This window comes from Gymnoscopelus braueri (genome assembly GCF_963280865.1).
Source record: "Gymnoscopelus braueri genome assembly, chromosome: 12".
NCBI lineage: Eukaryota > Metazoa > Chordata > Actinopteri > Myctophiformes > Myctophidae > Gymnoscopelus > Gymnoscopelus braueri.
The window spans coordinates 22,574,499-22,591,091 of NC_137614.1; the positions used below are offsets into that span (position 1 = coordinate 22,574,499).

Here is a 16,593-nt window from a genome sequence, read left to right on the forward strand (position 1 = left end):
CAAGTGCCCCCAGTTTGACACGTTTTAGGCCACAGACCCCCATTTGATACAATGTTCATCTCTGGGAACTCAATCTACACTGTAAAATCATCAGTGTTGATTTAGGAGGTTAGGCAAGAGGCCACCTAAATATGGAACATTCCATTTCTACACCCTCTAAGTTACTAACCCATAAGGGTCCATTTGGTTCCTATCTATCAACAATTTAGCTGGGGACCCCTGGAAAACCCCTCAAAGACCCCTGGGGGTTCCCGGACCCCAGTTTGAAAACCAGTGGTGTAGCTCCTCCGACAAGAGACAGTGGGTGTAATACTGCTCCCCCTCCCCCCCAAGGTCCTAGGCTCTCTCTTCTCACTGTAAAATCCTGTATGGGACAATTTTTACACTCTCAAGAGTTCAATCAATGCTCACAATTTTACAGTTTACCGTAGTCATTTACCTGCAGGTCTGGGCAAGGTCTCTTAGCAGGTGGAGATTGGGAGCCCTGTGGAATCTCTTCTGGTTCTTTAGAGAGGTGCTTCAACATAATGCACCTCTCCACTGGGAAACCCCTGGGGGAGCAGAGAGATGGAGAGACAGAAAGAGAAAAATGAGTGAGAGAGGGCCAGGAAGATAAGGGAGTGATTATAATATATATACACAGTATATACCCAGCCTTTATTTGTCCCGGGTGAGAGGAGTGATAAAAGAACTGAGAGGGTGATATGCTTGTGCCGATTGGTCAGCTGCCGTATAACCCCTGGGGTAATCAACTCAAGCTAAAGCCGTATCTCCCCTAGGAGTTATACAGCAGATGGCCAATCAGCACACCTCGCTGCTTAAGAATTTAGGCATTTAGCATACGATTAATGATGAATCCAGAGCGACTAACAGTAAGCAAGGACAACACAAGGCAATACATCAAAAGGCATAGAAATAGCAATCTAGGATCATAAGTAAACAAAGAACCTATCATCAGTCTAACAGTAGAATATCCAAAAAAGTAAATAATCTGTACATTGAAACGATACACACACTATAAGATGCCGGGTTAACAATGACCTGGCATCTGTCTACATAACATGCTATCTAAATAACATTTTAGCCTTTGCATAAGCCTGCAAGGTCGTCAAGGCTAGGGGCAAGTGCTACGGCAAGTGCTTTATGTCTGAAGAGGTGGGTCTCTGATTAGGGTGGAAGATTGGGAGTGAATCTGCACTCCGCAGTTCTAATTGCAATGGGGAGTTCATTCCAGCAATGGGGAGTTCATGGGGAACTCACCATGTCAAGTATGGGTAAAATGGTTGTTACAGATGTAGTGTAGGAGTTTATCCGGGCACAAACAAATCAAAACATAAAAGCAGAAAACAGTGACCTTCGACGGTTCACAGAATGGCTGCATAGCAACAAAAGTGAGGCATGCCATAAACACATCATGTTCTGAGCCAACCTTCTCCCCACTCTGTTGGAGAATCCCAGCTATAACATTTCTTTTGCTGGGGGAGTTACTTGTTGACAGTAATGTTAATCTATTTATTCAATTAAAGTGTTTCTCAAATGCCATCGTCTTGTTGTATTTGTAAATAAATTAGGCTATAGGCATGTGATAAACCGCTCACATGCCTATAGCCTATAAGACAGCCGTTTCATTCAGGCTGATATGCCTGGCTTTGCTTGTATATGCTCAGGCAAGGATGAATAATCTATACTGTATAGCATATATAAACAGTAAAGCACATCATAAGCATAGCCATTAGCCCAAATAGCCTACATATGAATACAGTTAAGATCATGTCTTTTCAGGATTACATGCATTCTGTAGTCCTTGTCGTGTGTGTGTGTGTGTGTGTGTGTGTGTGTGTGTGTGTGTGTGTGTGTGTGTGTGTGTGTGTGTGTGTGTGTGTGTGTGTGTGTGTGTGTAGGCAGCCAGCTTACTTGTCTTTGCATTTCTGCAGTGCCTCGTCAGCTATCAGCTTCAGAGTGATCAGCTTATCTCCTCTATAGAAACCATCTGAGAGAGAGAGAGACAGACACACACGAAATGCAGAAGGGTGCAGAAAAGATAAGAGTGGACAGAAGAAAGAGAGATGAATGACTACTAAGGCTGATTCAGTTCCAGAACCTCTGCTGCTGGTGGAGTGTGCATCGCCTAAACATTGCGAATATACGCGGTTCTCCATATTGATACACAATTAAATTACATAGAATGTTTTAAATCATTAAAGGTAACGATTGCATGGTGTTTCAAGAAATTACCTTACGGCACCCCCATACAGAAGATGTAAGACAAAGATACATTTTATGTATTAATAGGCCTAATTTTAAATACAATTAATTCATTATCCATCATTGGTGAACAAGGCAACCTAGAGGTGTGCATAGTTGAGTCGCGTGGCTCATAGACTTTCATTTGTGGTGTGTTTCAGTCCAAGTTGTTTTGGTTTTCAGCACCCTCCGGTGGACAAATTTGCAATCCAATGACATGTATTCATCCTATATTGAAATAGGATAATGGGAGGGCAGGCGTGCCGGCAGGCGGGGCGGCCGGCGGGCGGGCGGACCATGGCCATGACAACATAACCATAAACAGACCACGGCCAGCTACGCCCAAATATGGAGTGTGTTGTCTAACCTAAATGTGACATGATGGCATCAGGGGCAAACAACCAGTCAGCTCCATATATGGGCATAAAGGGGACAGGGACCGACAGATAGAGATCCGGTTGTCCAGAGCCACAGTTCCGACCGCTATGCCCATATTATGGTCAAGAACATATAAGCGGTAAGGACTCGAGGGAGTGCGGTGCCTGCCGTCGAGTAGTTCGGATATCCAGTTGTCCAGGACAGCATATCCAACCAATATGCCCATATATGGGCATTCCATTCCAATATAATATAAGGGACATGGACTTAGTTACAGGGATCTCCATATATGGGCATAAAGGGACACAGGTAGACAAGAGGCAGACATCTCCGTACAGTATATGGGCACAAAAGGGACACAGGCAGACGGGTACAAGATAAATGACCTGTCATTACCCTAAATAAAACGGTGTTTCCAAAGAGAAGATCTTTTAAAGCACTTCATGAATTGCATATTTATAAGATATAGATTTTTATAATTGTTCCTTTTCTCTGTCCTCCATCTTACTCCAGTTGTCATTTCAAAAGCAGTTCTTTCTATCACCTTGCAAAAACGGCTACAGTATATACATTATATTGGATGGATATAAAGTTTATTATAATTGGTTGTAAGTTAGACTCTTCAGTCAAGATGTGTAACTGACTGACCCCTGCTGTTTTTATAACCTGTTGAGGAAGTTGTGTCTCATTCATAAAAAGAATGGTCTGTATCACCATCCAAGCTCTCATAAGCCTCTTTACAAGGTACTAAAGTCCCGGCTGGCTGTCAGGAGACCAGTTGCAATGAATGGACCCAGCAAGACACACTGTGATCAGCTTACTGCACCTCCATGACTGTGTGTCTGTGTGTCTGTGTGTCTGTGTGTGTGTGTGTGTGTGTGTGTGTGTGACTATACTTGTGGGGGCCAAATATCCCCATTTGCAGACAATTGTCTGGGTCCTCAAATGAGAAATGGTTGTTTTATGGATTAACATAAAAAACAAGGCATTTGTAAAATAGCCTTCCTAAACTTCTGATGTCCTCACAAGTATAGTAATACAAACGTGTGTGTGTGTATGTGTGTGTGTGTGTGTGTGTGTGTGTGTGTGTGTATAGAGTATGTGTGTGTTTGTGTGCACGCCGGCACGCACACACAAATGGATGGTCTCCATAACCAGCCTTAGTAGCAGAGGATTAAGTGGTCCAGGCCTAGTGCTAGTGGTTGGCTCAGCCACTATAATCCTGCTAATCACACGTTTATTACTGCTTTACAACGCAGTCAGCACCTCATGTTACACACCTCAACCAACCTCCGGGCTCAATCACAATCACTTCCCAGTCTGGGCCCTTATAATGGTAAACTGATGCAGTGACAGCCTGGAGCATTTCAACTTGATCTCAGTGTATCTGGTGTCATGAATCAAGTACAGTATTATAGCTGCAACTGCATCCTGTGATTTCAAAACTGTCTTTCCAAAGTAGAGTACTGTACATCTATGATCCATTAGTCAAGCTGAACTTGACAAAGTGGAACTTCAACTTGAGTACCGTGATTCTATACAGGTACATGTATAGACTACATATAGATTTATTTATACGTTGTCGATGGTGTTGCGCACAAAAATAGCCGACCTACAAGTTCACAACGCATTGCGTCCGCAACGCATTGTGAACTTGTAGATCAGCCATTTTCGCTGTCAGTTCTGCGACAAAATATAAATTAGGCATATGAACTAGTACATTTCTGAAGAAACATCCAAGTGTTGGAGGCAGCTGTCACTGCTCTCCTGGTTGATCGAGAGACCTGCCAGTGAGGAATAATCTGAACTATTCCAACAAGAAGAATCTTGTGAAGCTAGAACCAATCATTCTGGGTATGGTAATTATGTACCGTTTGCTGCAGGGACAGTTCCTGCAGGGATTCTGTGCTCAAACGATTTTTTTTGCACAATACTACAGCATCGTACAAACATGAACAGAAACCGACAGATGAAATCTGAGAACCTGGCTTTTCCTAAGTGTATGTTGAGTCAATATTGTCTGTGGGCCTATCAGAGCAAAAGTGCTTCACAAGAACAATGTACCGTAGGTGTAACAAAGGGATTTGGAAAATAATAAATGGCCAGAGGTGTTTGTTTTGTGACATCATACAAATAGTAGCATGAGTTGTGAATTTTAGAGGGGACATACAGTACACACAAACCCGGTTCTTAAAACTCTTATTAATTTCCAAAAACATAATGCTTTGTGGTGGCCAGTGGGCAGGATCAGATGGTTAAAGTAGACAAACTTCCTTGTTGCCCTACTAGTATTGCTCTTTATAGTCACTGGCACATGTAAATAATGCTATGAGAAGTATCCCATAGCAAGTTTCACAATAGGCCTCTTTTGTGTGTGTGTGTGTGTGTGTGTGTGTGTGTGTGTGTGTCTCACCTGCTGTGATTAGCAGTGAACACTCGGAGTCCATGATCCTCTCACACAGAGACTCAGCAGAGAAGCCTGCGAACTGGAGACATGAAAGCGCACATAGGGCTGTCACGATCATGAAATTGTGTTGAATTAATTATTTAAAAGTTTTTTCTGCACTTAATATTTTGCATTTAGGCTTCATAAAACAAAACTTGCACAGGACAGATACAACAAATAACTTAAATATACACAGAAATAACTGACAACTTAAATATACACAGAAGTAACTGACAAACTGGTACCAATAATCAAAATAAATAATGTACCCAAATAGGCCAAATTCAATACTTTTATACTTTAATACAAAATGTTTAACAAATAGCGCAAATAGCCGATCTACAAGTTTACAACACGTCACTCACAACATGTTGTGAGCTTGTAGATCTGCTATGTCCACTATTTTTGGAAATGTAAAAAAATGTAATAACATTTTTGAACGTGGAAACGATTATGACGATAATGCAAAATAATTGCGATTAGTAATAAATGTGACACACACAAAATAAAATGAATGCCTGTATGTTTCCATGCTTGGTCGCTGCCTGGTCCCTGCTGTACTGAAAGTCCAGATGACCAACTTCAGTGAGTAATTAATTTATGATGGGTAAGCGGCCTGTTGCTACAAGGTAAATGACTGCAGTAAAAAAAACTAAAGGGCTTTTCACATGTGGAGCAACGCTACGCCCACATACCCACTTGGTTCCCGCGTGTAAAACACTAAATGGCGGAAATGAGCAGGGCCTATATTTGGGAGTTGGGTCAAGATTCAAGGAATCCAGGGAAGACATTTTTGACTCCATAACCTACAGTTCAAGAGTTATAGGGTATAACGCGAAGCGGCCCGTTATAGCGGCAGCATGAGGCCGATTTGAAAAAAATGGGGTGGAGGTTCTTCCTTGGCCTACTGGGAGTGCAAGTTTAACTTCGATCGGTCCAGCATTGCCTGAGATTAGTTACTGCGCACACACACACACGCACACGCACACACACACACACACACACACACACAAGATCAGGGGCGAAAACATAATCTCTCAGCTGTACGGCCTGGCGGAGATAAAAAGGTGACATAGTTTTAAAGTAACTTTTACTGATTGTTTACTGTCGCTATAAGTCTCATCAAGAGGTTGGAGATTTGATGATGTCATTTCTAGGCGGCACCGAGTAGATCTACATGCCAACAACGTGGTACAATGCGGCACGCGTTGACATCTTGTGGATCTGTTCTTTTTGGCATACCAGAGACGTAAACAGAGATACTGGCAGTGGTGAGTGGCTACAACTCTGTTCACTCCAACTCAATTTCTCTTCTTTGCATCAACGGTGGTTGTCAGAGAATTCAAACTGACTTCAACAACTTTATTAGACAATTGATGTCTGTGCACCAGTGATTTGATTTAAGTGACAACTCTCGGCACGTCACGTTAAAAAGGCACAGTTCATGAATGCAAGCATTGTGGAAATCATTAACTGAATTATCCAAAGTGAGACAGATTAAGTCAGTGAGAGGTTCCAAATGTCGGTTTTGATACATTTTCAGTTAATTTCCCAGCACTATTAGGTGCGTTAGTCACTTCCCTTGTGAAAAGCCCTTAACCAATTAAGACCTGAGGCTGATTCTACAAATGTCTGCTAAATCCTAACTGTTATCAGTGGTGCTCAAACTTTTTCATGTCAAGGACCCCAAAAATGTATTTGGCCAATGTATTTGGCCGCCGACCCCCATCTCAAAATATTGTGTTCCAAGGACCCCCAGAAGCAAAGATTTGAGTAAAAAAGAATCGCTTTAAAAATATTCATAAATTCAAACATTTGCACATATTTTCAAGATTTGAGCTTGTATATTTGCGGTTTTGTTTTTTAACCACTCTCGTCCCCAAGGACGACAAAATGACACAGATGCTTTCCCGGTCTTAAAGGGTTAAAGATGATTTCAGATGGTTCTTAATATTTCACATAATATTATCAGCTGACCACTATGGAGTGCACGGCTCCGATGCGGACACAGGCCAACATGGCTACCACCAGCTCCACCACCATGGGCATGTAGATGGACACGCGGTCTCCCTTCTTCACTCCTGAAGACATACGATGGACAGAGGGACAGACAATACTTAACGTATATTTGTTATAGCTTGAAGATGTGTGCTTAACCTTGCGACAAGAACAGTAGACATTTTTATTGGAATTAAAGCAAAGTTTTACCTATGTGCTATACACTGTAAAAACCTCAGTGTTCATTTATCCATTTTTAACTCTTAAAGGGTGTACAACATGCACACACAGGATTACATTTGTACGTGCGCAAAGATAAAGGATATTATATTACATAATATATGTGTAATATTACAGTATTATATGACAGTACAGAAGTACCTTGTGACTTCAGGACGTTGGCGAATTGACAGACCCTGTGGAGTAGCTCTCTGTAGGTGACTGTCAGTTCATCTCCAGGCTCATTACCTTCCCTTCAAAACACACAAACACATTTTATGAACCTCCATGTCTGTAGGCCAAGTCTCTCCGAGAAAACATTTAGTTAGTACATTTAAACACTGATAAACACACACATATACACACACTTCATTCTTACTGCCATCACACCCGAATTTCCCTCTGGGAATCAATAAAGGACTACAGTATATTATCTTATCTTACAGCACATGCCAAGCAATGCAAGCGTGTATTCTAGGTTTATCTGAAGCTTTCATCCAAAGTGACTTTCCTTCCAGTAAGAGCTTGCACACACACACACACACACACACACACACACACACACCTCCAACTACTTCACCACATCGTTAAACAGGCACGCGCACACACAAAGTACTAGGACTTTCAATTTAACCACAAGCGTGCACACACACACACTCATTACTGACCACCAACCACTCAATCTGTCTCTTTAACCACACTGAGTAGAACAAAACAACCACATTAAAACACAAACGCACACACACACACACACACACACACACACGGCAGTCACAATCAATCCTGTCCAGTGACATGTTTCATCTTTAACCAGGTTTCCCACAGGGGTTAAAGATTAAGAAGGGATAATAATTCAGCCCAGTTGTGAAATACAGGCTTCAGTTCAGTCTCCTTTTTCAGAAGAGACAATTTGTACAGAGGTTTTTAAGGGGACTCAGTTGCAAAAGTATCAATTGTGTTCATGTACTTGGCTGACACACACAGTTCATGTACTTGGTTGGCACACACACAGTTCATGTACTTGGTTGGCACACACACAGTTCATGTACTTGGTTGGCACACACACAGTTCATGTACTTGGTTCGTTGGCACACACACAGTTCATGTACTTGGTTGGCACACACACACACACACACACACACACACACACAAATATGTCTCCTCCAACAAATTTGTTCAGATGTACTTTCATAACTTGTATGGTTAAGCCAAGTACACAGTACACACACACTCACGCACATTGGTGGCCTCATGTTAAAATGTAGATGTACAATACATGGACACACACGCATAATAATAATTCATGCTTGGTAAAGCAAACATCACAATGTTAACGTATCTTCAATGGACTCAAAGGCATGCATGCACGCACACAAATATGAACAGACACACTAGGTGCAGGCACACATACACACTTGCTAAATGGCTGTGTCCTGAGCAGACACTGAAGTAGATAAGCTGTGACGCTGTCTCTTATTATTATATACAGTACATACAGCACTGTCTCTCTGTCTGTCTGTCTGACTCAGAAAACTGTCTGTGTCTCCGTCTGTCTCAGAGAACTGTCTGTCCCTCTGTGCCAGACAACAGACAAAACATCACTGGCAAGGAGACAGAGAGAGGAGACAGAGAGATGAAGAGAGACAATAGGGTGGAGGTGAGAGAAAGTCTAAGACAGAGAAATAAAGCTAGAGACAGTAATAGTGAGTGAGTGAGAGACAGACAGACAGACAGAGAGAGAGTGCAAAATATCATTGATAAAGAAAAGCACAACTGACAAACTAGGAATTGGAGGAGGGGAAGAATCCAAAAGAGAGAGGGAGCGAGGGAGGAAGAAAGCGTGTGACAATGAGGTATGGAGAAAGATGGGCCAAGAGAAAACAGAGCGTGAAAAGAACAAAGAGCTCAGTCAAGCCTGATTTATACTTCTTTGTACGATGATCTAATTATAGAAACTAACACATTTTGAGCGAGCGACACGGTTGTGCAAAGAAGTATAATTTAGGTTAAACCTCTTCCAACCTGGAGTCCATAGTTTGGTCATGTCACTCCAGGCGAACGTGTCACATTGCAACGCTTTTTGAGCTTGTCAATTGACTAGCTTTCCTGTGCATTATATGATCAAGTACTGTACATAGGACTTAAGTGGTTAAGAGATGAATGATCGTAGGTGATGTGGACTTAAGGGTGCATCTGTTACTATGCAGTGGCCTGCTAACTCCTATGCAGGCGTAGGGGCAAGGTGGAAGTAGAATCCTCTGCAACACTGAATACTGTGCTGTAGCTACACTACAGTATATGGATTCACATGGATTCCTGCCCACTTTTTAAGGATTGCATGTAAAGATGAGCAAAGCTCAACTGTGAGACTGCCTTGTTGCATGTGCATGTGTGTTGTTGTGCAAGGCCTACAGGCCTGCTCTGCAACAGTGGTGCGAACGCACACGCACAGTTAAATTATACAGTACGTCTCCTCAAACAAATGTGTTAAGATGTTCATGTTCCAATAAAAAGCCAGTCATAAAAAGTTACAGATTTCACAAATGTTGATTTCAGCAGCAACAGTTAGCTAATCCTTGCAGCTTACTACAGCACTGTCCAAGAACACCAGTCAACAGCCTCTTTAATTTGAGAGAGCGAGAGTGTGCGTCTCAGCAGTATTTGTGTGTGTCCCAGTTGGAATACGAGTGCATTTTTTTGTGTTTGCCTCATGTACTCTTCTCAGCAGAGAGAGTATGTGTACCAATGTGTGTAACTGCGAGACACAGGCCTTTAAACACGCACACACACAAGACTACCAGGCAGAGGAGGACACACACACGTGTTTCCACAAAGATACAAGTATTTAATTTTTAAAACAGCTGAGATTCATGAAAACATTGGATTCCGGCCATGACATGGTAGCTGACCGCTCTACACAATGCTTCGGATTCCACCAGACACGTTTCAGATGCGTCCCAGAAGCGGCGAGCAGTGCACAAGTGCTCCACAACAAATACGCAACTTTTGATAGATTTATTGATCTATTGATTGAATACTTTATTAACACGATTGTTAACAGTAGAGGTAGTACAGTAAAGATTTTGTATTTTATTTTCCACAGGCTGCTCATAGAAAGCAGCCAAATAGATGGTGCAAACATTTTCACATTGACATCATCCACTTCATATCATTATAACATCTAAGCTCGAAAAAACTATTTTTCAAGACCCAGTCATTAGACACCACCCGTTCTGTAACCAAAACTGATTTCCTAACAGCACTCGTGCTGTTTTCTGGCAGTTTTGAACAAAAGTTAAGCCAACTCATACTAGGAAGAGATGTTTTCTGGCTGATGTGAACAAACGTTGAGCCAAATCATGCTATGAACAGATGGAATGAGGAAGAGCAATCATTTGACTTTTGTCTAGAGTGCTTAATGCGGTATTTGTTACTCAAAACCATTAGCAGAGTCTGTGCGCACATCTTTATCAAGCCAACACTCGCAAACTATAACACTAGTCTGTGACAGATATTGTCAAGTGGAGCAGACGAGTCAAGTGAGGAGAGCCGAGTTTATCACTGTGAAGTGGCTTTCACACAAGCATTGTAACCTTGAAGTTATTCTGACATTAACCGGTGGGGCTGTATGTATGAACGCAAATGTCCGACTCAGTAGGACCCGACATGCAACAGACTTCACGCTGCCAGCTTCCTTTTGTTAAGTCTGTGTAATGTCCGATTCAACCCAAACGGTGTGAATGGACGAGGTGATAGCCCGGTGACTTTACCAGAGTGAGTTGATGACATTTCTATTGTCGAGGAGAGAGGAGCCTTCCCTCCGCAATTCAATTCATCTGTCATGTTCTGTGGGAGGAAATTAATAAAAAAAAGATTGCCAACGTGTGCGTCTACTACCCAGACTCTGAGCAGAGCGCGAGGACGTTCAAGTGTTTATGAACAGATAGGCCTATATCTCCTATTGTGTATAGGGTAGCAAACTAAAGGATTGTTGCTTCCCAGTCTCTAACAACACTCAAAAAAAAGGAAAGAAGTTGCCTGTTTGGGTAACCAGAAAGCTAACTCCAAAATTCTATCTGAATATTTATTTTACGTGCCCCAGGCAATCAAGAAACCGTTTGTGTCAATGGCTGCATTGCACACACACACACACACACACACACACACACACACACACTATAAAAAGTGACCCATTAATAGCGCATGGCTCTGTTAGCACTTAGGCCAGGGATAGATGGAACAAAAAAAGACACAGACAGTCTCTCACACAGACACAAAGACCCTGAGGACATAAAGACTGGTCCATTACTAAGTGGAGTTAAGAATAAGAGCCACTTTCTATTAGAAGTAATCTTGCCAGGAGCAGGCAACTGAAATATACACACACTAAGAAATAAAGAAACAGGCTAGAGATGGGGGTCGAAGCTTAACCCATACAAGAGAAGGGAGGCATTACATAAAAGCTCTGACAGCAATGTTCTCAAGGATAGAAGCTAGAACTTTGTATGAGAGAACTTGATTGAAGAGACATTGCATAACACTGACATTACTTTTAAGCATTTAGGTAAGTGTACAGATAAGTCCATTACTTGTGAACTATAATAAAGACATTTTATTTGATCCATTTATCTAGGGTTCTTAGGTACCGTTATATGCAGTATATTTAGTGCTACAACATTAAAAGTGACCAATAGTAGCATGTTCATTTTGGAGTTTTGGCTGGCATAAAACAATAAAGATAACCCAAATAGTGCTTCTTTCCGAAATAACTCAAATCCACGAAGCGCAGCAAACATAACTCTTAACAGATCCACTCTATGGACAAATATGGTCCCAGCGTGAAAATCCAACCAGGGCAGGCAAACAAAAATCATTGAATCAAAATTCTGCTTTTATGGGAAATGAGGGTCGTTCATCTATTTATATATTTATTCCCCCAACAATTAATTAATTTAAAAACATTGGGAGAAGGTACCATACTTCTTTGGCCTATGGCAGTGTGCACAAGACATTTACTGCTGATCGGTCCAGCGGTTTGCAAAATTAGCTCTGTAAAAACACCCAAGTACACACACACAGATGGTTGCCTCCTAGAGAGCGCCACTGTAAAAAGAGAGAAATACTGGCGAGACACAGATATAAGAGTGAGAAAATATAAGGATAAATGGGGCCGAGAGTGTATCTGAGGAGAGATTGTGTTCACAAGCGATGAAAGATAGCAACACTAGAGGTGGCAGAGAGAAAGGACAGACAGAGAGAGATGGAGAGGAGGGGCAATAGGAGAGAGTGCGAGTCTGGAGAGAGATGAAGAGGGAATATGAATGTCTCAGAGAGAAACAGAGAGGCAGAGATGGACTTAGAGAGAAAGAAAGAGCGAGAGAGACAGGGAAAGATGCAGAAAGAGAGAGAGACAGACAGACGGGGAAAGATGCAGAGAAGTGTGTACATAATTTACAAGCCAATCTTTCTCGTTCGTTCTGGTTCACAGGTTTTACAACAAATGCAAAGACAGGCATGCTGACAGCAAGGCCTTGAGGCTCGTGAGCTGATGGCCCCATGCGTCATAGTAGTTATCAGTTATCGTGAAACAAAACGTGAAACAAAACGAGCGCTCCTGGAGTCCCCAGCCTTAACTGGTTTTGGCTTGGGAATAGCTTACACTTGGCAGATACTGAGTGTGAGGAAAAGGAGGGAATGTGAGTGAGAAAGACAAGAGGATGACTGTAGATTCATTCATAGTCTTCTCTAAACTCCTCTGTTGGCATTCCATCCCATTGTTCTGCAGAGGCTCCCCCACACCGAACACAGAAACACAATGAGACCAACCAGAGACAGAGTGGGGACCCATTTAAGCACACACACACCATACACACATTAAAATCCTCAGTGTTCATTTAACTCTGGGAGTATACACTATCCATTTATAAACAGAGTTACACATGGATAAATTAACACTGAGAATTTTACCGTGTACTAAACAGGGACAGAGAGGGGAGTGGCCAAGCGGCCAACCACACTGGCCCCATTTAAACCCACACACTCCCACACTAACCAGTAGAAGGCCACTTTGTCTCCCAGTTTCCTGTCGTGGACATTGCGGTCCAGGAGGTTGTAGCAGATGTTGGTGCAGGCTCCCTCCATACACTTAATGAAGATCTCTCCTTTGGTCACATCAAAGTTGTACTCCATCACGCTGCCTGTGTGTTTCGTCTTCCAGAAGAAGTCTTTGGCGATGTCTCCCCAGAACTCTGGAGCACAGGAGGGAACAGGGATAATGAGGATCTAGGACTGTCGCTGAATTGTGAAACCAAGACATTTAAGAGAAAATGTGATGCTATAAAGCATATACAGTATATATACTATACCCCATCTGTATAATATATGCATGGTTAATGAACTACTGGAGAGAGATATGAGTTAATCATGCTGCTGTAGTATCAAAGAACAAACAGTATACTGTATCAACAGACACATACAGTAAGGTAACCACACAACACAACAATTACAATAGTGACTGATAGGGCTGAGCGGTACTATGGAAAAAATCAAATATCACAATATGTTTGACCAAATACCTTGATATATCAATATTGTGACAATATTTTTTGTTTTGTTTATGACACTTTTTAGTAGTAGTTTAAGTATAAAATAGTAAGTGATTATATATGTGATTAAAACCTGGAAAAGAAAACACTTTTGCCATATCATGATATTATGACATACAAAATTCCAGACGATATCAAGTCTCATTCAACGATATATCTATAATTATTATATCAATATAATATCTATATAGTGCCAAGCACCAGTGACAAATGCCTGTTATTTACAACATACACAGCTGTCGTTCAAAATTCCCTTTCATCCTTTCAATACCACTTTCCTTTCTACTGCCTTGCTTCCTTTCTACTTCCTGTCAAGAAGTACCCACACACACACACACACACTAGCAGCGCAATTAAATCTCAAGTAATAACAAATTGTGATTTGACGTTTTGCAATTAAGTACGCTAATTGAGCAACTAATTCAAACATCTTCTTTGGTCAGCTGTTGCACTTGCTCTCATCGCCTCACAATTTACACAAGAGTTAATAAAACCTCTCAAACACACAGTGAGTAAGATTTCCTTGCAGTCTCTGGGAAACAGGTTGGATTACATATCTAATTGCACTGTGTAATTCATAGCCTGCAGATCGTAAACTAAGTGTTTCCTTAAATATCTTTGTAAACAATCAAAATAATCTTTAAGATGAGCATTGCAATCAGTGTCAGAAGTTGATACCATGCATGTACACTCACGGAAACTCAATTATAAATTATTTGCAGAGAGTACATCTATAGTGTTTCTAGTTAGAGAACAAGATATAGGCCTACTACATGTCAATTTGTAAACAGGATTGTGCTTATATACGGTTAGCCTTGTTGTGGAGGGGATCTGAAGACAACCTAGAGCAGTGTTTCCCAAAGTGGGGTCCGAGGACCCCCAGGGGTCCTTTAGGGTGTTCCAAGGGGTCCCCGATAAAATTTGATTAATTTCACTATTAGAATCTAGAGAATGTATATGTTGAGTATTAATTTACTCTCTCTCTCTCTCTCTCTCTCTCTCTCTCTCTCACTGTTATCTCCCCTACTTCAATATAGACAGTTGTACAATCATGTACTAGATCTAATCTAACAACAAAGATCTCTTACGGGGGTCCCTGGTAGCAACTCGTTTCAAATGGGGGTCTGCATCAATATACACACTGTATCAATGTGGGGGTCCTTGACATTAGCATGTTTGAGAACTGATCTAGAGAATTTCCATCAGTTACAGGCTCACTCAGCCTTTAGACATTAAATCTGAGATGTTTTCATTTGAATATTAATCAGTGTTCATTTGTACATTTATCAATCTGAGAGCAAATAATCAATTAGCACCATGCACAATTTTAGAGTTATATTAACACTCAGGATTCACTGTGGAGCTACTTGTGGGGACAGCAGGTGCCTTGCATTGCAATAACCTGGCAGGTCTGGATTCAACGAGGTTTCCCAGATCCTGTTGGCTTCGGTCTTTACTTCACTATATTAGTAAAATCTTCCGTGTGTGTTTAATTCATCCACGAGTAACACCGAGTTACATGTACAGTGTAAAAGACGGAGCCACTCACCATCTGGGCTGTCAATGGATTTGACATAGAGTTCTTTGTATTTGTCAAAGTTGGGGACGTGAGCCTCCTTTTTCAGGTCCCCCGATGCATGATACACGTCCTCCTTCGGCGCCTTATCGGGAATCATCTCGTATTCAGACTGACTGAGGCTTTGTTTACAGATAAATGTGTAGATGTATGATCTGATCTGTAGATATCTGTGGCGAGAGGACGAGTTTAAAAAAAAGAAGAGCCTTTTCAGATCTTATCAATGGAACAATCAATAACCAGGCTGTTGGTCAGTCAGAAGAAGTGATCGTAAAGCGGGACAGATGGTGAGGTTACATCGATAGTAAAGCTAGTAGCTCTGGGATAGAAACTAAGTTCATTCAGACACTTCCTTGTTTTTGAAGATGCCGTCCTCTCCACAACGATGCATGCAAAGAATAAATTAACAATAATAAACATAAAAATAAACAGTCTTTATCCCTACAACTGCAGCCGTTTTGTTGGCAAAAGAAAGTGTATTCCGTTTTTTGGGCTCCTCCAGGCGAGTACCTGTGTGTTTGCTTCCAGTAGTGTGTAGTTGCACAGACAGGACAAGCAAGCAAGCACTGTAGTCAGTGTGCAGGCTAACGGGCTAAGCTAACAGTCAGGAGGAAACGAGAAATGCACTTGAAACCAAAACCAACCAAAGCACACACGCTTCAAGACCACAGGAAGAGAGCATTCATGCTGCAGGTTTATGGACGTCCTCCTCGGTGGTTTGGATCACTAGTTTCACTGGTTTCTGGTTTCTCCTCCTCCAGTCCTTTTCTATTGACAGACCGCAGGGACAAGGAGAGACGTGCATGTAGCCCTGTAGAGTACATCCCATCCTGTGGAGGGACCCGTCATGTTGTGATTGGCTAGTTGGTTGTCAAGGGCAACTGCTGTTGGTTTCGGCTTACTCATACATACCCATGCGTTTGCAAAATATTCAAAACCCTAAACCCCCAAGGAGAAAATACTATGTTGTACAAACAAACAGGCTAAAGTTACCTCTCTTAATGTAGTTGCTGTGGTACAGAATATATTATAAACTTGGACAACGTTATCACCCTGACAAGTTGTCAGTGACAACCAAATATCCAATCACAGCGCAACAACCCCCTTGGCCCATGGGAACTAGATTT

The 16,593-nt window shown here is 41.8% G+C and overlaps 1 protein-coding gene across 3 annotated transcripts in view; it reads right to left on the bottom strand.

Moving 5' to 3' along the window:
* Positions 1-16,279, bottom strand: part of LOC308097488 (acetyl-coenzyme A synthetase, cytoplasmic-like) — a 28,275-nt gene extending 11,996 nt beyond the window's left edge. The window contains exons 1-8 of one of the 3 annotated variants that reach the window (XM_080445283.1): positions 16,111-16,279; positions 15,440-15,636; positions 13,338-13,533; positions 7,448-7,539; positions 7,046-7,149; positions 5,036-5,108; positions 1,915-1,990; positions 440-551 (exon numbers count right to left, since the gene is read on the bottom strand). In XM_080445283.1, coding sequence (XP_080301409.1) covers positions 440-551; positions 1,915-1,990; positions 5,036-5,108; positions 7,046-7,149; positions 7,448-7,539; positions 13,338-13,533; positions 15,440-15,566 — 780 coding nt within the window. In that variant the 5' untranslated portion in view covers positions 15,567-15,636; positions 16,111-16,279. Of the gene's footprint in view, positions 1-439; positions 552-1,914; positions 1,991-5,035; positions 5,109-7,045; positions 7,150-7,447; positions 7,540-13,337; positions 13,534-15,439 lie in introns of all 3 variants that reach the window. The other 2 variants (XM_080445282.1, XM_080445284.1) reach the window with 2 other exon arrangements.
* Positions 16,280-16,593: the final 314 nt, after the last annotated feature.